Source organism: Cyprinodon tularosa, unplaced genomic scaffold, assembly GCF_016077235.1.
Source record: "Cyprinodon tularosa strain WSP-4 unplaced genomic scaffold, ASM1607723v1 ctg30, whole genome shotgun sequence".
Taxonomy (NCBI): Eukaryota; Metazoa; Chordata; class Actinopteri; order Cyprinodontiformes; family Cyprinodontidae; genus Cyprinodon; species Cyprinodon tularosa.
The window spans coordinates 5076088-5099265 of record NW_024039008.1 but is presented as its reverse complement, the minus strand read 5'-3'; the positions used below and the strand labels follow the sequence as shown (position 1 = coordinate 5099265).

Below are 23178 nucleotides of genomic sequence, written 5' to 3'. Positions count from 1 at the left end.
ATTCAGATTTTAACTCGTGTTCTTTTATTCTGGAGAACTGCTAGAACAGTCTCTTGAAAGTTGGAATAGAAAAAAAAAACAAGTCTAGTTAATGCATGAAAAATGTACTTGTACAGCACCAGGGAAATGAATAAGTCTTAAATTGTGAGGAGAGCAGAATGCATTATTGAATGTATATGTATATAGTGAAATATGTATTATGTACCATATTATATCACTATCTGTTGTTGTGATTTTACTGTACAATCACCAAGAAAGTATTTTGCCACCTATTGTGCATGTAGATTCAATTCGATCTCATTCCCAACAAATTTTTCCTCATCTCATACATGCCTTTTTTTCTCGCTTTCATAGCTGTTCCATCAGCTCCACGCAGTGTCATCTCAAGTGTTAATGAAACATCGCTCCTGCTAGAATGGAGCGAACCTCGGGACATGGGCAGCCGTGAGGATATCTTTTACAACGTCATCTGTAAAAAGTGCCTTCCTGAGCGAGGAATGTGCTCACGGTGCGATGACAACGTAGACATTTCGCCACGTCACCTGGGTCTGACGCAACGCCGTGTGACCGTACGCAACCTCCAAGCCCACACACAGTACAGCTTTGAGATCCAGGCGGTAAACGGCGTGTCCAACAAGAGCCCTTATGCCCCTCAGTTTACTGCTGTGAACATCACTACGAATCAGGCTGGTGGGTACATAAGCAATGTTGGCAGGGATCAACATTGATCTTGAAGAATTGAAGTTTTTTAAAAGTAATACATGCCTTTAATAGGATACATTTATACATGCAGGACTGTGTTAAATATTTGTTAAAATTAAAAAAAGATTGAGCACCAAAAGTTACCAGAATATTTCCTGAAATTGCTTAAAATCTAAGAAGCTCAGCAGTGTGTGTGTATATATATATATATATATATATATATATATATATATATATATATATATATATATATATATATATATATATATATATATATATATATGAAACATTTCTGAAGAAATACTTCATAAAACTTCTTGTAATTTAAATCACCTCAATAAAATTTAAAGATCCAGAGTTCACTCACTACCTCTTAAAAGCAGTTTCTTTAATGAGACTTTCCCCGAGCCTTTAAATTTGCTCTGGCTAGGCTCAGTCAACAAGACAGATTATGCATTGCTCTGGTCCTTTTTCTTCCATCCATGACCTTGTTCTCCTCACCTCTAACCTTGTGTTCACACCCCTAAAAGAGGCTTTCGGAATGCCTTTGTTAGTGTAGGTTTTGAAGGTCTCCCAGACCCCCATGTGAGAGAACTCATTGTTTTATAAGGGGATCTGGCAGTGGGACGACAGAGGTGACTGTCCATGCATAGTGCATAAGGTGCAGAGAGAGAGCGGTGGAAGAAAAGAACAGGGCAAGAGAGCATCATCTTTGATAAGATTATCCATTTGTGGAGTCCCAAGACTGTCCGGGCATGTGCATCCCCCTTTTAAGAACCAAAATAAATACGAAGGGTGGTGATAAGCCTCGGGGGCCACCTCCATGGTTACTGCAACATGCTCCCCCAGCGGAGGGCCTCTAATCCTTCCACCAAAGAAGCCAGAGGCCTTTTCTAGGAAGTATTGTGTTCTGCTTGAGAAAGAGAGACATAAAGAGAAGAAAAAAATGGGTTGGGCAGAGAGGAAGAGACTTGCAAAACTAGTATTTTGAGGGATGAAAAATAGAGATAATCAGAAGATTGCCTTGGTTGAAAAACAAGAGGGTAAAATAAAAACACAGGGTATGGAAAGGGTGAACTTGATTCATCTAAGGTGTTAACAAACACAGTGGGAGTGATTGTGTGCTCAAAGGAAAAAGGCCTCAGGTTTATTTTGGAGGAAAGGTGCCACTAGAGATCAATAGTGGAAGCTTAGAAACAAAGGCGGTAGACAGAGATAGCAGAGTTAGAGCTACAGAAAAAGGCTGAACTGAGAAAGAAGGAAGCAAGTCCAGGACCCAAATGTCCACAATTGTTCATAGGCGCATGCAAAACAAGGTAGGGAAAGCTCAAATGGGTGGAGTGGCAGCGTGCCTTTCCTTCTGGAATCCTGCTTGAAAATTAGCCCACATTTGTTCAATGTTAGACTTTTGTTATTAAGTAGTTTTTTTTTTTGTTTTGTTTTTTAGATTCCCAGCACCATATGCATATCAAACAATTGATATTGGCTAGAGGATTGTGAAATATCATACTGTGTATTTTGTGTGTTATTTAGCCTGACTTATAACATGCACCTGCTGAACTATGTTTAAGAAATGTATGCAGTTTGCAGTCTATCTTTCTTTCCTCCAGTACTCTGATACATTGAATGTAAGAATTAAATGGGATGTATTCAGCATGCTAACTAGTGCCAGCAGCGTTTCACTAACTCACAGTTTTAGATGTTACATGTTGAGCATATGCTGGTGAAGATGAAGAGCACATAAAAAATATTTGGTATTAGAAAAAAGGAATTAGCAGAAAACAATAATCAAACCAAGCCTCCATGTACTCTGTTTAGCTCCATCTGCAGTCCCAACAGTCCATCTAATGGCAGCCACAGCAAGCACCATGAGTCTGTCCTGGCTTCCTCCAGAAAAACCCAATGGAATCATTCTGGATTATGAGATTAAGTATCATGAAAAGGTGAGCAATAATTTTACTAAATGTCTCTAATTCAGTGCAAAATCATTGATTAGGGAGGCATCTTTTTCATCTGTTTCTGTAAATGTGGAAGACAAAGTCTCTCTTCATAGGCAAAACATTGCTGAGAGGCCAGTCACTTATTTTTTTCCTATTAGAATAATCTAACCTCTTTCATCTCCTTTTCCCATTTTTTCACAATTATTTCGTCTCACTATGTTCTGAACATGTTCTTAACCTTTTTAGCCCTCATTTCTTTGTAATTTTGCACTCCGATGTTCAGTATTTTTTGGAGCAAAGAAATAACAATGCTTGTTCAAGCCTTGTTCCTAGTGAGGTGAAACCACCTACATATGTTTTGCCTATTCATCACCCTTTACACCCATTTTTTTTTACCTGTTGCCAGCATACTTAAATCATTGCATATCAGTTTTCTTTAATTGTAGATAATTTCATGAATTATGGAGATAGCTAATGAAAATGTTTTCAGGTCTTACAGATATTAAATTACTGTATGCTCCTAAAATGTTTACATTAAACCATTTTTGTGTATTTGCTTCTGATGTTTACTTAAGTCAATTTACTTTTGAGAAGTATTCTATGGAGTTTTTATTAATAACATTTTATAACTTCATTTCCATACAGTACACTATTAATATATATAGTTTTTTGTGTATTTGCTTACACGAAAGATTTACAGTCTCAAGTCTTGAGAATAGAAGAAAGTAATGAAACATTAAATGCTTCATGCATTTTTCTTCTTTCACCATCTTTTTTGATACAGGATCAGGGTGAGGCTATTGCCCACACCATGACCGCCCAAAGGAGCAACGCCCGGATTGAAGGTCTTAAAGCTGGTACACCATACGTGGTTCAAGTCCGAGCCAGAACAGTGGCAGGTTATGGGCGTTACAGCAGTGCAGCAGACTTCAGCACCAATCTGCAAAGTATGTAAATTTATGGAATGAGGAGACGTATTTAGATTAAAGAATTGGAATAAGAATAAGATTGGTGTTATAATTTTGCACACAGTGGCTTTTCAAAAGCATATTTATCTGTTTTTTTTTTTAAAGAAATCTCAAATTCTTGTACAGAATGGGATTAATAAATTTGAGATCTAGCATTTTTAGTAGTAGTGCTTGACATTGTTCTGATCATTCGGCTAAAAAAAACATCATGACTAAATTTTGTTAACTTTACATGTTAGCTTCATATTTATCTTGATCTGCCTAACAAAGTTCTCTATACTGTGCCTATAGCTGACCCACCAAAGTCATGGCAGGAGCAGCTGCCACTCATCGTTGGATCCATCACAGCAGCCTTAGTCTTCATCATTGCAGTTGTGGTCCTCGGGATTGTCTGCCTCAGGTACAGTTATAGCATGACAGTAAGATGTGCAGGATATAAATAAACACTGGGCCAAAACACTTCTTGAAATGTGAAGTAGTATTTGTGCATTTATTTTTAACACAAAAAAAATCTTCAAATGTCAACTTTGTTTGCATGTCCTCCAAACAACCGCAGAGCGGTCTCAGTGGATTGCTTGGCCACCTGTGAAGCCGCTGAATGCCAGATTAGCCTTCTGAATCTCTGAATAGTAAACAGCTTTGTCCAAAATGCTGCTGTTCTCAGTGGATGCTGCATGTGATAGCAACTGTTAATCCTTCAAGGACTGCACTTGTAGCTGAGCATTCAAAATCAACTGTGAGAAAGCCTGCCAATAAGAATCCCCCTGTCAATTTAGCTGAACTGACTGCTAAAATGTGAAGGACTGTTCACACCTTTCAGTAATTTTGGTTTTGCATCAGCATGATCTAAGCGCACTGATTTAACCACATAAAAGCCATTTTTTTCAAGAAGCAAATGCAACACTGAATGAATGAATGCATACAGGAGAACGAGTGGCACCCATTGCTGACTGGCCCCCACCGAGCTCACTCCAGAAGCCAGTTGAGGCAGCGGCTGACAAGCGTGGGCATTGGTCATGCTAGACTGAATAATAATCTCACTGATCCCACCCTCCCTTCTCTGTTTCGTTTTGCCTTAGCTCTCTTCTATTTTAACGCTGCTACATTGTGTCTCTCTCAGGGTCTTTGCTTAGCCACAGCTCTGACTGGCCCTGAAGAAGAAGGAGAACAGCAATAATACAGAACACGTAGCGCTTGCATATAATAGAATGAAATTAGAAATTAAAATGAGATGCAAATCACCATTGGGGATTTTTTTGCCCCGATTACTGGTTAGACAACAAAGGAAGCACATTAACATGTAATTTCAACAACCCATTTCCCTATCTGTAGCCACCCCCTCTTGCAATCCAAATGGGAACTATGCTAGAAGATGAGGTTAGACAAACTGAAAACTATATGTGTGAGAAAAATAACAGACAATAAAAAAGAATAACTTTAGGAGTCTGAGTTCGTGTCGAAACAAGATGAATAAAGTCTTGTAGGGAGGAACAATGTTATATCCTGTAGTGTGAGTAAGCTAAGACAGCTCATCTTACTGTTTCCATTTTCTTAGTCTAAGCTTCTCATTTTGGTGTGAATCATATAACAGCTCCTATTAGCTATTCCATTGTAATTTTCCTTTGTTTAGACTTGCATTACAGTGGCCACTTATTTTTTATTTTCCTGCCACTTCTTTCCGATTGAATTCTTTGCTCTCTGATAAAGCTTAAAAATGTAACCAAGCCATGCAATAGTATGACTACATCTGATACTAAGACCAGGCATTAGTTGGAATTTGTTATCTCTTGTTGCCTTTGTTAGTTTGCAGTACTTGAATTCCATTAGGCTCATGTGACTCAGTTTGTGTTTTCATCTTTCTCTACAGAAAACAAAGAAATGGTTCAGAGTCAGAATATACAGAGAAACTCCAGCAGTATAGTAAGTATCTTTGCGAATTTACTCCTTCGTCTTCTATACCCTGCATTTCATTAACTGGTCCAGTTAACAAACCACTTAGTTGCTTGGATCAAAGTATTTAATGGTTTAGAACAGTCATAAAGTAATTTGACTAAATTAGATACATATTGCTTAAATTTTCCTTGACTGCATAGATTCACTTTCTCATTCTTTCTATAGAATCCCCAATAGTAACGCCGGGAATGAAGGTCTACATTGACCCTTTCACCTATGAGGATCCCAATGAAGCAGTGCGCGAGTTTGCCAAGGAGATTGACGTGTCCTGCGTGAAGATCGAGGAGGTCATTGGCGCAGGTAACCCACCAAAGCTCCTGAGCTACAGGGGGAAGACTGCTAGTCACCTCCAGGCCATACCATTAGAGGACTTCACACCAAGCGGTACTTTCACTCAATTCATCATTAGTCCTCTTCTTCCTCTCACCCCTGCCAGATGTCACCTTTTAGGACCCCTTTCCCAGACCTAGTAATATCTATAGCACCCATCCCAATTATTTTAAAATAATGACTTATAATGTCTGGCTTACATTAGAGCGAATCACGGTTATTGCACTTATACATACCATGCAAATGTAGAACATTGTTAAACGCTAATCTTTTTACCATTCTCCTGATACTGACTCCAATCCTGGAACAAGAGCAATAATAAGATAAAAGGATGTAAATCCACTGGAGCCATATTTTGGATGATGTCAAGATCAGAGCCCAATGCAAACAAAAGAAGAATTTTGTCCTTTCGATACACCTGTGTAAATAGGTCTTGCTTCAATTTTACAATACATGTTTTGAATATGAGATATTCGGTGTATCAGTGTGAAATATACTCCATGGAGCATCTTTAATTAAGATAGAAAAAATAATTTGTTCCTAAAAAGGACTTCATCTCTGAAAATGGCAAAAAATCCATTATCTCGTGTCCAGGATTGTATTCAACCCTACCCACTCTTTTATAATCTTAAGAGCCTCTTGATTTAAGAAAAGAGGTTTCCACTGTATCACTGTTTGACCCTAGTTTCCTCTACTTCCACCTTTTCCATCATGTGGTTGTCCTTCCCTTAATTAAAAAAAACCCACCCTCTACCTTATGTTGTAGACAGTGAACTATTTTATGAACTTGACATATATAAAAGTAATATGTCTGCTTAAAAGCTGCAGGACTTACCATGTGAGGTTGATATATTTTTTTAACTTATGTATCTGAACAATTATGGAGGACGTTTTGATGGCAGAGGTGGGAATCCCCTACTACTGCTTCTACTACTACCAATACTACTGCTGCTACTACTACTACTACGACAGTTCTTCTCCTGCTGAGGCTACTACTTGAAACCTGTCGCATTCCAGCATTCACCTTTAAAGTGACAAACCCTCAACCCCTGTCTTCCCTTTCCCCCTTGCTCTCCTTTATCCCGTCTTTAATCCACCCCTCTGTCCTTCAATTCCCCTTCCTACCCTCTCCCCATTTTCCCCCCCTTTGCCATCTTTACATTCATTGACACATGTTGCTCTCATCTTGCTTTTCTTGCACACGCTTGGTGTAGAATCTAAACATAAATCATCCACAACCCCAAAACCCCCAAAGCTTTTGTCTCCACCCATCTCTCTGTCAGGCTCTCGTCTGTCCAGCCCCACTGAAGTTTAGCACCTCCTTCCTCATCCAAACTCCCTCCGCTCCACGACTTTACTTATCCTACAAACTTATTCCACATTGTTTCATTTTATTTTCAGTTTTATTTCATAATTTTTTTTTGTTTGTTTTGCAACTTTCCACTCCTGGGCATCACGATTCTCCCTTACCATGCTTCTGTTAGTGTTTAGCCTAACAGTATGATGTTATTATACATTGCCTGTTTCAACACCAACCCTCAAAGACTAGCCTTAAGTCATGGCTTCTCTTACAGTTGCCCCTGCCTCAACCTTCCTCCCTCCCTTCCCAGGCTCCTTGGTTCTAACCAGTTAACTGTTCCCTCTCCCCTCTTTTCCCCCACTCTCCTTCACTCTTCCATCATGCCTCTCTTGCATCTCTCCTCTTCCTCTTTTGCTGTTTTTCTGGCTGTCTCACCTGGGTTCCCACAGGAGAGTTTGGGGAGGTCTGCAGAGGTCGACTGAAGCTGCCTGGGCGCCGGGAAATAATTGTAGCCATCAAGACTTTAAAGGTGGGCTATACTGACCGCCAGAGGCGAGACTTCCTGTCTGAAGCATCTATCATGGGTCAGTTTGACCATCCCAACATTATTCGTCTGGAAGGAGTGGTTACCAAGAGTCGTCCAGTGATGATTGTGACCGAGTTCATGGAAAATGGTGCACTGGACTCTTTTCTAAGGGTAAGACAAAACAACAAACACATTTCTTAAAACTATATTGTAATAAAACAATTAGTTGCTCATTATATACAAAATACATGATCACTGGGTTTTAATCATTGGGTTTCCGCTGTTTTGAGATCCACAGAGAATTAATCTGATTGCCACATTCAGGAGGCTCATGCCTTAATTTTAATTATCCTAATTATCCTAGACAAAATGGTCAGAAATCCAGAAATATCAACATTTTTTTAGATGTTTATGATCAGTTAATGGAGTTTACTAATGCATGAACAGGTCACACAGACAAACTAACTCTTCAAAATTAAGATGATCATACAATTTTTTCACTAGTTGTTAAAATATATACAAAAGAATAAACAATATACACCAATTAAGAGCAAGAAGCAATATATGTGGTGTTATTTACATATAAAAATAAACCACTTTGAATTGTTACAAAATAAGATGTAGTTTTCTATTCCTGCTGTAAACAAAGTGTTTCAGACAAACATGTATTTTCTCCAGTTAAGCATTTTTTATTAATGATATAATATCGGAACTTAGCTGTGGTTTCACTGTATTGTTTAGAGCAAACTAACTGTATATAAAGTATAGATTTTATCCTAATGAACACTATATAGCATTTTATTTCATGAAGTAGTTGCTAAAAATTTGAAGTTACACAGAGCATAATGAAGAAATGCTTACTTCCATGTTTTTGTAAAGTTTTATTAAAATCTTTTCTACTTTTAAATTTAATAAAGATAAAAAAAGTGTTCAAGTCAGAATTTCTTTCTTTCATATCTAATTGTGAATTGAAATGTTTACTTCTGTTTTTGGAACTTCAGACTCTTTGACTCTTGTAGAATGTAACCCAAGTGCCTACCAGTCATTTTGTCTCAAAAATTTGAATCTTTGGGTGTATTTGTTACCAAAACATCCTTGGATCAAGAACATTCAGATGATTTTTTTTTAAATGCACTGTATTTTGAGCCTTGAAAAGTAAGCTCAAGATCAGCTGGTGTACTCGGCTTTTAATTAAAAACTGTACTTAAAACAGTTATGTGAAAAATCTTCTTATCATCTTTAGTGTTTTTGTTGACCTTTACAAGCTGCTCCGTTTCTAATTAATTTCTTAAGACTCAGTATCCACTGATTCTGTACCTCAGTCACATCACAAAATATCTGATAGATAAACTTGACTTATAGAAAAGGAAGAGGGACAGAGGGAGACAGGCTAAAATGACTTGTAACAGTAAAATAAGATAAATGAGAAGAACATTTAATACATTCTTGTGCCATTGTTTCTCCCTTCCCCAGCTCAATGATGGGCAGTTCACAGTGATCCAACTTGTTGGCATGTTGCGCGGTATCGCAGCTGGAATGAAATACCTGTCAGACATGAACTACGTTCACAGAGACCTGGCTGCACGAAACATCCTCGTAAACAGCAATCTGGTCTGCAAGGTATCAGATTTTGGGCTGTCTCGATTCCTTGAAGACGACCCCACAGATCCCACCTACACCAGCTCCCTGGTGAGTCAGTGTACAGTGTTTTTACATGGTGAATACATATCTTGAAATCCATGGTTAAAGTTGTTTACATGTAACAATTCTAACATAATAATTTAATTTAAGAGTTGATTTACTGTTGTTTTGAATTCATTACCTACGTCACATGAAAACATATTGCAAACTCATTCCTCCACTGTTTTGTCTGTTCTTAGCAGTGCAATGCCCATAAACAAGAGAGAAAAATGCTGTTGTTTAAGTTGTTTAAGTTTAAATTACATTTATTTTATAAACATTTCCAATGTCCTACAGCCATACTTTAACTATCTTGATTTTAATTCTTGTTCTGCTGTAAGGCATAAAAAGATTCCACTTGGAATAAGTCTGATTAAAAACATTTCTTTGAGAATATACATCCTGTTTAGTAAAACAAAACACAGGCAAGGAAAAGAACAGAAAAGATAAAAGCTCCTAGAGCGATCTGGAAGAAAAATGTCTTCTGTTAGCAGTAAGCAACATTATTAAATTTTAAATATTTTCTTTATTCTGAGGAACACTTCATGTCAGACCTCAAACATCACACTAAGAACTCAGTTTGTCATTTGTTGAGCTGAAAAGACTTTAAAATGGTAGAGGGAAGAAAAATAGGTTTTGTGGCACAATAAATCTTCCTACAGCTTCATGCGTTTGTTCTCATTTTTGTCTAAATGTTGACTAACCTTGTGTGTTTCGGGTGTTTGAGTTCTGCAGCATCCACCCATGTGTTGTGCATTAACACTTCCCTTCGGAGTTTTGTTTCTCACCCTTTCTCTTTCCCTCTTGTGTGTGTGATTCTGCCTCTGTCTGTGTTCCATCCCTCCAGTATTTCATGCTTACATACTCATTCGCATATCCACAGGGAGGAAAAATCCCTATCCGCTGGACAGCGCCTGAAGCTATTGCATACCGGAAGTTCACTTCAGCGAGTGATGTGTGGAGCTATGGTATAGTCATGTGGGAAGTTATGTCGTATGGAGAGAGACCATATTGGGACATGAGCAATCAAGACGTAAGTAAAAACTGATGGTTTTAATGATTTAATTTCTCAATTCATACCAAAAGTCCTGCATAATTTTATCAAAGCCAAATTGTAACAGACAGTGAGAAGTAAATTTTAAATATGAAGTGGATGTTTTTACAGAGTAGAAGTAATTCTAAAGTTTTAGAGTTGCCCAGTCAGAGATCCAACTTCCATCTGATAGGAAATCTGTTGAGGGAGCTAAAGATTAGGGTGATGGTAATAAGGCTTTTCAATTTGAAGACCTGAAGCTTATTGTAAAAGATTCATTTTCAGACATTTTAGATTGCTGTATGACCAATCTATTTTTTTTATGATGATAATATAAAGTAGGGCTGGGCGATATAGAAAAAAAGCTTATCGATAAAAAAAAATGCATATTGATCGATATCGATAATTATTGAAAAGATTTGAAACCATATTTTATGCGCAGCTCTGCCTGGACTTTTTATAATTTTGCTAAATGATTTAATTTTAATAAAAAACACAAACACAGACTTAATTAAATATTTATTTAACCAACTTTTTTAACCATAACAGAATTGTTTTAAAGAAAAATAACTTAAGAGACCTGGGTTATGTTATTAAATACTGACAAAGAATAAACTAAAGTGACCAGAAAAGTGACCAAAATGAATATAACAAATAAATAAATGCCCCCCCACCGCCGCCCCCGTTTCCTGCTTTAACCTGAGTTATTACTTTGAAGTTTCTGGCCCCTCAGCATTTTTCTCTCAATTGTAAGAACTACGTGGGAAACTGCCCAGAACTGAAAATATATATTTTCCCGAAATTCCCGAAGATTCCTCGGAGGAGAGCCGCGCCGGGGCCTCGTACTCCTGCGGGTGTGAGCGGCTGAGATGATAAAAAAAAAAAAAAAAGTTGGTTGTGTTATCAGACTTGGTTTTCACTGGTTCCCTACACATTTTCCAGATGACTGTGGTTTGTTTTTGGTCCGACTTGCCATGACCGAAATACTGCCAGACTGCCGAACTACAAAAACCCTTCTTTGGAACAGTTTCCTCCGCCTCTCCTTGCTGCGACATCTTCATGTGCTCTGTGTTGTGGTTTGAGAGGGCGGCGCTTTGTGACGGTGTGCCTGGGTCCGCGATTGTGATTGGTTGGGAGGAAGCAGCGACTAGCATAAACCTACATGCTAGGCTACAATGAGAAGGAAGGAAAACTGCGTTTCTTTATCGAACTTTTATCGACCCTCTTTTTTTCTATTGCGCCACACGTCTATCGATCGATATATATCGTTATTGAATTATCGCCCAGCCCTAATATAAAGTGACAAGACCTTTTGAATTGAAAAAGAGCCTTAGGAAGAGCCTTTTACTTTTATGTTTTTTTAATTAAAAAGAAACTCTCAGGTTGTGCATTGTTTTACTAAATTCTTTGGAACATTGTTAGAATCATTGCAGTGGCGGCTGGTGGAGTTTTCTCCAGGGAGGGCTATAAATTCAAAATAGATGTATACCAAAGACCAATCAATTGTATACTAAGGTATCACACCAGTATATGTGCATGAATGGCAACAACAAAAAGCAAAATTATAACATTTTCTGAAAAGTGCTCTAAATCAGTTATACCTGTCTTAATCCATGCTGTGTCAGATTGTGATATTTGTAAAAGGAGGCAAGGAAACTGGAATGAAGCGTTAGCATTGCTGCATGCAGTTAGCCAAGCCTTGTTGCTAAATAATTATATACAGTAATCCTGTCAATCAGCTGCACTTTATAACAGACAACTGTGACATCAGCGCTGTGACTTCGGGTGGTGTGCAAATAAAGTTGCTTTCAGCTCTGGGCGCAGCATAATTGCATCCCACAATGGCCCAATCTCTACAGCGCATGGACAACTTTTAACAAGAGTCTGTGGGTAAAGCTTTTTGCACCCCAGGGGTCACTAATCCAACGATGAACGAAACAGCTTTACCTGTCATTAAAGATTAAAGAAAATATTTATCTTTCACATCTAAAAAATTTATAAATATGTTTCAAAAATTTTAATTTTAGAATTACATTTTTGTTTGTTTATGTATGGTTTAATAAAGGTCATTGGGTGGATGGGGCGGCGCCCTTGCACTCTCTATAATTCAGCTGCCACTGATTAATTGGTATAATGAACCTTTTATTTATTAAATTAAAATAGGAAATTATCTAGAGCTGTTTTAAACAAAATTTCTTTTTGTTTACACTCATGTATACAAATTGACAAAATAAGTCTAAGTCTTTAAGTATAAGTCTTTTAAGATACCAGCTGTTAATATATATCACAGCATTCATTTCGAAAATATATTTCAGAATATTTTTTAACTTAACTGTTAAAAACTTAACTTACCTTCCTTTAAATGTCTCACTTGGATGATCGGAAATGGAAAACTAATATTTCTGTTGTCCTTCACAAGGTGATAAATGCTGTAGAGCAGGACTATCGACTACCCCCACCCATGGACTGTCCCACAGCTTTACACCAACTAATGCTCGACTGCTGGGTTAAAGAGAGGAACTTGCGACCCAAATTCACCCAGATTGTGGCCACGCTGGATAAACTTATTCGGAATGCAGCAAGCCTCAAAGTGGTCACCAACAGCACACAGTCTAGTGGGTAAGTCCTAAACAGGGCAATAGAAATGTCATACAAAGTGCTGTCGAAAAAGGGTTTTAGTCAATAATTACTATTTTCTGCATGTGATAAACCAGCTTTATGCTTTGTGGGTCCACTGAGGTTTACAATTTTATTTATATTTCAAGACTAATAAAATATTTGATTTGCTAATTAGTTTATCTAATCAAGAGTTTTGACATGTACGGTCCAAGCAAGCTGTTTTAATCTAAGCTCAAATGCTTTGCAGAGATCTTGATATAAACATTATTTACTTTAACTGAGACGTAGGAGTGTTCTAAGGCCACATGCAGTGTGTACGCAAATATTTATTGCCCACAAACAGAGAGGTAGACACTACAGTCAAACAAATTACTGGTACTCAATATTGCCTTTGAAGCAGTTCGGTCAATAACTGGGAGTTTAATCAATTTCTCTGCAGCTACATTTAGCTGATTTATCTATATTTGACACTTGTTTCTTGGAAATGGTTCAGTGCTCACAAGACTGCAGAGTTGGAAGATATAGTAAAGGGGTGACCTACCTTTCTGTTCCTGGATCAGGGTCTTTGTGTCCTGAGGGAGGGTCTCAGACAATCCTGGGCTGGGCTCTGAAGGGAGACGAGGGTCTCGGTTGGCCACTGGAGTGACAGTCTTTGAAGATTAAGCTTGTGGTTAATTAGCTCGATTAGGGCAATGCAAAAAAGAGATGCGAAGGCCTTCTAATTAGCCACTAACAAGATTTTAAACGGGCCATCAGATGGGTGGCTTCCTGCCGACAAACTCAACAGGGAGGGGTGGATGGCACAGCGAAGCTGGTAGGCTACAGGTTTGCAATCACTGCTTTATCTACTTGACTTTGACAAATCATGTAAAATGTGATTATAAGTACATTAGCAAAAAGGCTTTGGTGCTAATGTTTTGTGTCAGTAAAAAAACCCATGTATGATGATGAACTTTAGAAAATAAGTTATTGCTTAGGGCATTAACATTTGAGTTCAATCAATAATTGTCTCATCAAGTATTTTTTTCAAGAAGAAGAGTAAGGCTGCAAGTCATGAGTATTTTACAAATCGATTAATCTGTCAATTGATTCATTATTGGATGCCAAAATGTTCCTTTAAGAAGGCTTTACACAGAATAAAACCAAGTGAAGCTAATACTGCACCCTTTGACTGCTTCTGGATAAAGCATATTAATGCACAAAAAAGTTTATCATCTTGAATACAAAATGTTTAAAAGTATTTTACAATTTGGGTATAAGAAATGCTTTGTACAGGTTGCTATTTCAACTAAAAGCAGATTTTGGAGTCTCTGAACTCAAGTTGTTGATTAGTCTATTACTAAAATAGTTGATGATTATTTCAAAAATTGATTAATCACGTTTAATCAAATTAATTGTTTCAGCCCTACAGAAGAGCAACAATTATTTGTACAACCGTTATAACTAGTACAGAGAAACATCATGTTGTCTACAAAATGTTTATAATTTTTCTCATAGTGCACTGTGTAACAAAAGGTATAACAAGCTTAAATGCACTGTTTGCCAGGTTAACTGCTCTGCTAGATGATGCTGTTGGAAGTTACAGTTGCACTTCAAGGTGACAAACAGAACTATACCAATGGGTGGCCAGCAGTAATGGCAGCCTGACGGAGTTCTGGAGCTGAGTTTACTTGATGCTGACGTTGGTACAATGTTTTCCAAAAACACAGGGGGCAGTACATTACATAACCAGTGGAAAAGTAGTAAAAAAGATAAGAGACAATTGATATCACACACTCTAATTTGCTGAATTTGTATTAAAAGCATACATTTGGAATGAAATTTGGTTTTTAATGGCTGGAAATCCTTGGAAAATCTGTATCATCCCTCATACTGAGACCATACATATGTTAGTACTTGCAAAGCCGCTCCATGAGAGCACTTTTACATTTTTAGATCTTTAACGGATCACAGCTTGCATATCCCTTTTAATGTAACAATTTGGAGGTGTAGTACTACATCATGTGGTGCCCAAACAAAAAAGGCACGGGGACTTTTGGGGTGTGGATTTTGAAACCACAACTTTTGGTTCAATGCCTAATTAAAACTCTAGTAACTCAACTTATCAAGCCCCCTAAACTTGTTAGAATTTTAAGCAGCAATTAAGCCCCTTGCAGAAACTGATACAGCTTCCATATTAGGATCATCACAGCTCCCTGTGAAATGAAGTAAGGCCTTCAGCAGCCTTATCAGCTAACACACAGGATTATCCATCATTCCTGGTGCACCACTGCCTTTGGCTTACATGTGGCCAGCAGTAATCTGGACCCAGCCTAAGCCAACTTTAGAGAAACAGGACTAACAATACTCAATTAAGAGAAGCCAGAGTCTGGTGTTAACGACAGCCTGAGGCCCTTGGGCTCCAAAGCACAGGCCTTATTAAAAATCACTCCATCTGCACCACTCAATGGAGCCTCTGTATCACTGTTATTACCCCAACCAACCCCACCCGCCCCCCACACACACTATGCCTTTCTCCCTCTTTCTCTCTCTTCATTCCTCTTTTAATTGTTAATGAATCTAATACCATCAAAAAGGATGACAGAGATCAGCAGAGCAGACAGGAGAAGAGACAGTAGGGCTCTTTCTTTGGTACTGCCCCTTCAACTGTTTCTATTCATTTACCTTCCTTCACCTCCCTGTCATCCTCTCCTCCTCAAATGTTGTTCATCCGCTCTAGTTCCCTATGAGTTGTGCAATTTTATTCAAGCTCCTAAGGAGGCCAATTCAGACCCTTTTTCCACTGTCAACAGGTGTGTAAAAAATGTCAAAAATATTATTTTTTTAAACTGATATTCACACCCGAGACATTAAAGAAATTCACAAACCACCTCTTCCAGAGTCCTTAGCATCATGAACCAAGGACTCATGGGACTAGGCTCATATATGTTTCCACAAACAAGAATGAAGAACTTTTGCATTTACATTTCAAAGCCATTTCTGTCTTTTGTAGAAATAACTTTCTGCCCATGTCTTGGGGGCCATGGTCCACCCATCCCTTAGCTGTGTTATCCCATACAAAAATACTATAAATCCAGCCATTGCGTGCCCAAGGCACAATGTTTATAAAATGCAAGCTGTGCTCATGTTAATACAGATGGTCTAGATTTAATTTCAAGTGACCAATAAAACCACATTAAATCCATTCTTTACAGATCCGATTTAAATGATGTTTGTGAAAAAGTTGAAAAGAATGACTGCATCAAACAACATAAACTGAATTTCAAAGGTGTTTTTTGCATTGCTAGCGCCAGTGACACACACTGACAGTTCGTTGCAACAGAAAGAGTAGAACAAACTCAAGGAGGAAAAGATGTTTCCAGGGTTCAATGAGGGTTCTGGATATTTTACATGACTTACACAGAAATACCAATAAATCCATTAATTGCTACCATATGACCATGCCTCACCAGCTGCAGTGCCAACTTCCACCACCCAAGCCTCCAGTCAGTCTCTCCACAGCCATAAAAATCCCTAGCCTCATAGCACAAAAACTTCTTGCATTCTGTATGGAGCAGAGGGGAGAAGGAGGAGGAGAAAAGAGGAGATGCAGAGAAATGGAGAGGTGGCAATTAGGGGGTTGGGGGGAGTTGGCCAGAAGAGGGAACAGAAAAGTGACCTTAACCCTCTATCTCTCTCTCTGTCTCTCTTCTGTCTCCTCTTCTCTGCTCCTCCCTAATGTAGGGTATCCCAGCCTTTGCTTGATCGCAGTGTCCCAGACTATACCACTTTCACCACTGTGGGGGACTGGCTGGATGCCATCAAGATGAGCCGCTACCGTGACAACTTTGTCAACGCCGGATTTGCATCCTTTGACCTGGTGGCCCAGATGACTGCAGAGTGAGTGGAGCTAATCAGGGCTAAAGTAATTGACTGTCGAGTATGAGAGTCAAATTAAAGTTCTATGAATTGACCTTGAGGGACTAAAAATAACCTCGCAGATAAATTAAAAAAGGGTGTGGAAACTGTTGGTCTAAAGCTTAGCTGTAGAAATGACAAAGTCAAAACCTTAAGAATAAGGCACGTTAAAATAATTTTGTGTGCTTATTTCTTTTTCTTTTTACAAAAGATACAACTGTCATTTGAGACTTACAATACAGCAACATATTTTAAAAGTAAAAAAATGGGGGGGGGAAAAATAACCTTTTTGACAATAGGCACAGTATAATTTTTGGTAAAGATAAAATTTTTTGAACAGAAACGTTTAAATTTAAAGAGTTTAAAAGGGTCTGGTTATTTTAGTTGGAATGTCAGCTGTGGTAAGTGACCTACTTTGGCTAAATTATAGTTTTGTCACCTATATCTCACTTACTGGAGCTTTATAACAGCAGTACCTGTATAACAATGATTAATATTGCTCCTTTAGGTTATGCATGATACCCCTCAGTGTCAATATCTGATATGGTGGGATGATATTCCAAATTGCAAATAAAAGGAGTAAAACTGTGTGAATAGATGGTTATGATGGAACATTTTAGCTACAAACCACCACTGTTGAAAACAATGATGTCCTTAATTCTACTTACTGGTTAATGCCTGTCCTACCGTAAAATAATTTGCATTACTTGAATTTGTATAAGGAGCCTTGCATAGAAATACCTTTAAAACTCCGATGTAAGCCGTAAAAAAAGTATTACCTATTTTTACATTAGCATTACAAAAGTGATGGATGACCCAGCATTTTTCATGTATACAAACAGGAAATGATGTCAAAGAAACCAAGTAAACAAGAGGCTGGTGATGATCAAATAAGTGAATTAGGAATATAATGATAAATAAATCGTTGTCATTAGCTGCATAATAGGCAGTGGAGGTGGGGGTAATTTGTTTCAATTTGGCTAGGCTGACAGGTGTGGCGTACTGTGGCTCTCTGTTGCCCTTAATGGCCAGTAATTCCTCTAATGGTTCCCATTTATTATCATTTCATCCGCTACTGCTGTTGTGGTGAAGGGGATGGCAAAATATGAAAGAAAAAAAAAATACATTTATTTATCCCATGCAGTTTTATTTAGAAGGATGTGAATACAGTGTTAATATGTATGCCTGTGAACTGTTAGTCCATAACTTCATACTGAGCCACACAGACATCTGCTGTCTTCTCACCTGTTGAACAAATAAGCAAGCAGAAGCTAAACTGCCCATCAGTAATTGTGCAAACTCGAGAACACCAGTTCACTACTTTGCTAAATTATCTTTAAAAGTTTGAGTTAACACTGGCTTAGATCTGCTTGCATGTCCTAATGATTGGCAGATCAGACATAAGTAGTTTACCAGACAAAGAAAAATGCCATTCCAAATAGTCATGTGCTGGACCAATGGTAGAAAAAGAACCTAATAAAAAACTTACAAAAAAAAAACAGTTTAAAACAAGAAAGAAATATTGAACAGCCACAGTGTTTTCCAGTTCATTTTACCACATCTTAAGTTAAATGATGGATTGAGGTGAACAATGTGAAGTGTGGCAGCTGTTAACCAGTAGTCACGTTTTTTCTTCAATCATTAACTTTATTAATGGTCTTTCGAGACACTTCCACTTGCCCACCTCCTGGGTAACAGTGGTATGTTTCATTTAGACTACCTTTCAGTCCAACTTTGTTTTGCTTTCCGGATGCTTTTCAGTAGCCGTTTAATGGGTGACTGCGCAGGTGCCTGATTCCACCTGGGTCAGTGCATGAAGCCTTGTGATGGAAAATGAAACTTACTTTTTATCTTTGGCTGGTGGTGATTTTTGTCCTATTTTTGTGACTGAGACACCTGTTCTCATTTTTCAATTGTTTCTCCACAGGGACCTCCTGCGGATAGGGGTGACGTTGGCTGGTCATCAGAAGAAAATACTTGGTAGCATTCAGGACATGAGACTACAGATGAATCAAACACTTCCTGTCCAGGTGTGAGCAGCAGGTCAAACAAGACGGATGCAGTCAAAGGACAGCCAGACAAGAAAAGGGGAGAAACTGTGCCAGAGAGGGCCACTGGAAAACCCTAGCTGCCTGACCCATCTTTGCCAACTGGACACTATGAAACTGGCTTGCAGTGCCTAAGAGTATATTTTTTTTCTTTATTTCAATACCACTTACATTTCCTGTCCCGACTCTTTTGTTGTTTGCATTGTTTCTTTCATCCATCCAAATTGAATGAATATGTTCTTGAACAAAGCCGAATTTCCCCTACTTCCCATGTGTGCCTCACCAACTCTTGAATGGGTTGATGTTTGCATGCATGTTTTTTGTCAACTTGGCCTTATTAGTGCTCTGATCCTCATGCAAGACCCTGTTTTCTTAACTTTCTGAGTGTAAAAGACATGGCAAAGGATAAACCTTGATAGAAGTAGATGAAGTGATAAAGACATATCTCTGCCAGACCACAGAAGGCAGAGGACCATTATCTCCCCAAGAGAAGCTGTTTTACTGTGCATGTGTATTATTCTTCATCTTCATATTGAAGGTGTGTTACCTAAAAGAGCAGTTACTTGGAGAGGCATGGAGTGGTGAAGGAAAAATGTTTAAACGTGCTGCAGTCAAAGGTTAAGAGGATGACAGACGTCAAAGGAAAGGAGCCACGTTTTTTGGACACCTGCTTCGACTTTTGGGTCACGAGGCGACCTCTTCACTACAACCTAAAGTGACTTAGGATTGTTCCTTTTTGTGGGAACACCTACTAATCAGCTGTTTTTTATTCACATGAAATCATGTCCACGCAACAACATTTTCTGTTTAGTTTTTTTTCCCTTTGTTCCATCTTTTCTCACACATTTCTTGGAAATTGTGGCCAGTCCAGTCAGTACCCTATCCACTGAACACTTTATGTGACAATTTTAAAACAAGGACTGGGGCAACACTGTTTGAAAGACCTCCTGGCCTTGTGTGTGCATTTTTTTTTCCAATGTGAGTGTCTACTTGTGTGTGTGTATGCACATGAGTGTGTGTATGTTTGTTTGACTGATGAGTGTTTGGACATACGAGAGTGCGCCAGGTTGCACATGTAAAATACAGCTTCCGTAATTTGACATCATGGAGAATTAACGCATGAACTGATCTGTAATAAGCATAAACTATATCTGAAATAATTATGCTTTATTCTGTGGACAGCTGTAAAACATTCACCTTTCTTTATTGGATCCCCAAAATGGACTTTGATCCCACGCACATGTACACAAATACACACACACACAATCATGACTGACAATTTTTTTTCTGCTTACTAATATCTGGATTTAGAAATAATCAAAAAAGATCTTATCTATGCTTCTTGTCATCCTTCCCTGTGTATTTATTTGTACCTCACCCACCAACCCATGCTCTCATTATCATAAAAATGGACTAGCTTGTTTTGGCAAAGTGAAACAATCAGAGAGAAGAGGGAACTCCAAGAGACGTCACCTGATGAAATTATTAATAAAAGTAATTGCATATATATTGGATTTTGTATTTTGTTGTTGTTCTAAACAGCCTGTACAGGTTTTGTAACAAAAGTGAGATAAATGACTAAATTGTGTAAAGCATTTGTCTCAGAGTGAATTCATCAGCAAATTATAGTTGTCAAGAGAGAGAAAGAAACTTCGCTCATGTTCAGTTGCTGGTAATAGTGTGCTGTTTTTGTTCTGCATACATGGTTATCTCAGTGTTGACTGTGAAGGTGTGTATGAGTTTTTAGTGTGCCACATGAACCTGATATTCACCCTCCCCAGCCCCATTTTCATTCTCAACATAAAGAGTATTTGTGAAGCACTGGGCTGTTACTAATTGTCTTCCAGGCACATAATTTTCATCTATCGTGAACCACTCAACTGTTGTCCAACCCATTTTACACAAGCCTGTCAAGAGGTTTGTAAGGGAATAGGCCAAGGGATAGTGTTGCATCAAATTAGTCACCTCACCTTTGTATTGTTTTGGTAAGCCTAGGAGCAAGAGCTCTATTGCAGGTTCCACTGCATTCAACAGGATCCTCATTAGAGAATCCTTAGCTGTCTTTCAGGAGAAATCTATTTTTCTTTTTCTGTCAGCTCGATTAATGCAGCAGCCAATCAGGCATTGCAAGGATATGGATGTGCAGCACACAGGCATTTGCAGACACAGGGCATACAGGCTTACCATTATCTCTCATTCATTTCCTGTCTGGCCTTCAATCACCCAGACTCAAGCTCCGGGTGTTGCATGATTAGCACAAAGCAGAATCAACAGTAAGGGGAATACAGGCTAGCCGAAATCTGGATCCAGATTCCTCTTAACTGATAGCAGCTGCATCTTTGAGGCCACGCTATTTGCGCTTCTCACAACGAGGGTGTCTGGTGCCATTGGATTAGGGAGTGGGGCGGTATCGTTGCTGTGATCTTCAAGATAGCCATCATATTGTTTGGATTAAAGTTGATCAATTCAGCATGTTGACACAAGTCCTTGTAGTATTGCAATATTTTTGGCAGTACAGCGGGTCTTTCCACTTCTTTAGAGAACAATTATATACAAAACACATTTATATTTTATAGTGATCAATTTTCTCTCGTGCAGATAATTTTGTTAATAATCATTAATAATAGTAATGTTCTTAATAATTTTTTTAATGTAGTTAAACTGTAAGGAGCTTCCTAACTTTTTAGCTTTTAATTTGTCATCATCAAAAATGATAAATTTAGATGAATCATTATGTTAATAAATAAATATAGTGAACTGATAATGATTTCAAAATGGCTTTAACCAGGGATATTTTAAATAATTTTTTATTAATAAGTTCTTTACCAGGACTCAGATTATTGTAAAAGATGCAATAGCTTCGATATTAGTAAAGTGACTGCAGTCAGAATCAAAGGATTGCCATGAATTACTTAGTGTCCATTCCCTTTTTTTTTCTCCAGCCGTATCAATCTATTAGTCCCTTTAGCTCCTCTGCTGCTATAATTTGCATGTGACTTTAAATCAGGTGTTATTGATGTGCACTGAAATACAGGAACATGACCAGGATAAAGGGGCTAAACACAATCAGATTGCAAACATGCATGCTCAAGCAGCAACTTTTTGATGAGTTGCACATGGTGAATTGAGATCTGGAGCTATGTTCAGCAGAGTCAAACTGGCCATGATTGATGGGCTTAATAGAAACATTTTCACACATTTAAAAGATTTACCCATGTTAACTGCTCGCTAACACTCAATTCATAGGATTCTTTTATATACTCTGCACAGAAAGGAACCGCATTTCCTGTTTTTTTCTGTTCATCCATCAAGACTCATTTCATTGAAATTAGGATAAACTGTTACATTTGTATGTATGAGTGAATGGAATAAAACAAATGCATTTTATAAAAAGCTGTTTAATAGTCGCCAGAGACTCAGCTATGTTATCAAAAGTGCTAATAGGAGACTAATTATACAAACATTGCTCATCTATTTCTTTCTCTGTTCAACATTTAACAGATTATCACAGACTACACTCCCTACTGAGATTAACACTACCCCCTCTACGCATTAAGCACACTCTAGCTTTGTTTTCAAACATGGCTATTTCAAATAATATACAGTGGATTTCTTTTTTGTCCTCTAACATGTCCACAGACTTGCTTTTTTGTCAACTTTGTCACTTTTTAGTTTTTCCTAACAAAAGACAACACTTTTCAGAGAGTACTGTACATGATAAGTAAAACAAGATCGGCGGGGCTGGAAGAATGAAATGCAATTGTTACTTCCTCTTTGAAAAGCATTGAGATGTATTTAATGGTGCACATACACACAACAAACTACTAAAGAAGATGCATTCTTGTAGAAATATTTTTAAGATACCCTTTTTTGTAATTAAATTATTTAAGAAATGTGACCCTATCTCCCATCTGCTTCTTTGTGTGCTGTGTCTTTGGATCGATAATTCCACCACATGGAAAGTGTTCTCTTTTCTTTACATATCGTGCCAGTTTAAAAATCACACTCAAGCTTCTCAGTCAAGTAATTTCCCAAGGCAAACACATTCAAATTTATCACATATGTTTTCACTCTCCTTTTATAATTACCAGAAATAATCATGCAATACTTATTGAAAATTAATTTATTGTTGAATATAGCCAGCCTCCAACTTAAGAAATGTTTTAGGTATGCATAAAGTGC

General features: G+C 38.0%; 1 protein-coding gene across 6 annotated transcripts in view; it reads left to right on the top strand.

The window, feature by feature from the left end:
* LOC119787675 (ephrin type-B receptor 3-like) overlaps positions 1-22892 on the top strand; it is a 66454-nt gene extending 43562 nt beyond the window's left edge. Inside the window, exons 5-16 of one of the 6 annotated variants that reach the window (XM_038291655.1) lie at positions 355-690; positions 2521-2645; positions 3427-3589; positions 3902-4010; positions 5478-5530; positions 5729-5947; positions 7643-7890; positions 9193-9408; positions 10247-10432; positions 12852-13051; positions 16775-16930; positions 18876-22892. In XM_038291655.1, coding sequence (XP_038147583.1) covers positions 355-690; positions 2521-2645; positions 3427-3589; positions 3902-4010; positions 5478-5530; positions 5729-5947; positions 7643-7890; positions 9193-9408; positions 10247-10432; positions 12852-13051; positions 16775-16930; positions 18876-18984 — 2120 coding nt within the window. In that variant the 3' untranslated portion in view covers positions 18985-22892. The remainder of the gene's footprint in view (positions 1-354; positions 691-2520; positions 2646-3426; positions 3590-3901; positions 4011-5477; positions 5531-5728; positions 5948-7642; positions 7891-9192; positions 9409-10246; positions 10433-12851; positions 13052-16774; positions 16931-18875) is intronic. The other 5 variants (XM_038291658.1, XM_038291657.1, XM_038291656.1 and 2 more) reach the window with 5 other exon arrangements.
* Positions 22893-23178: the final 286 nt, after the last annotated feature.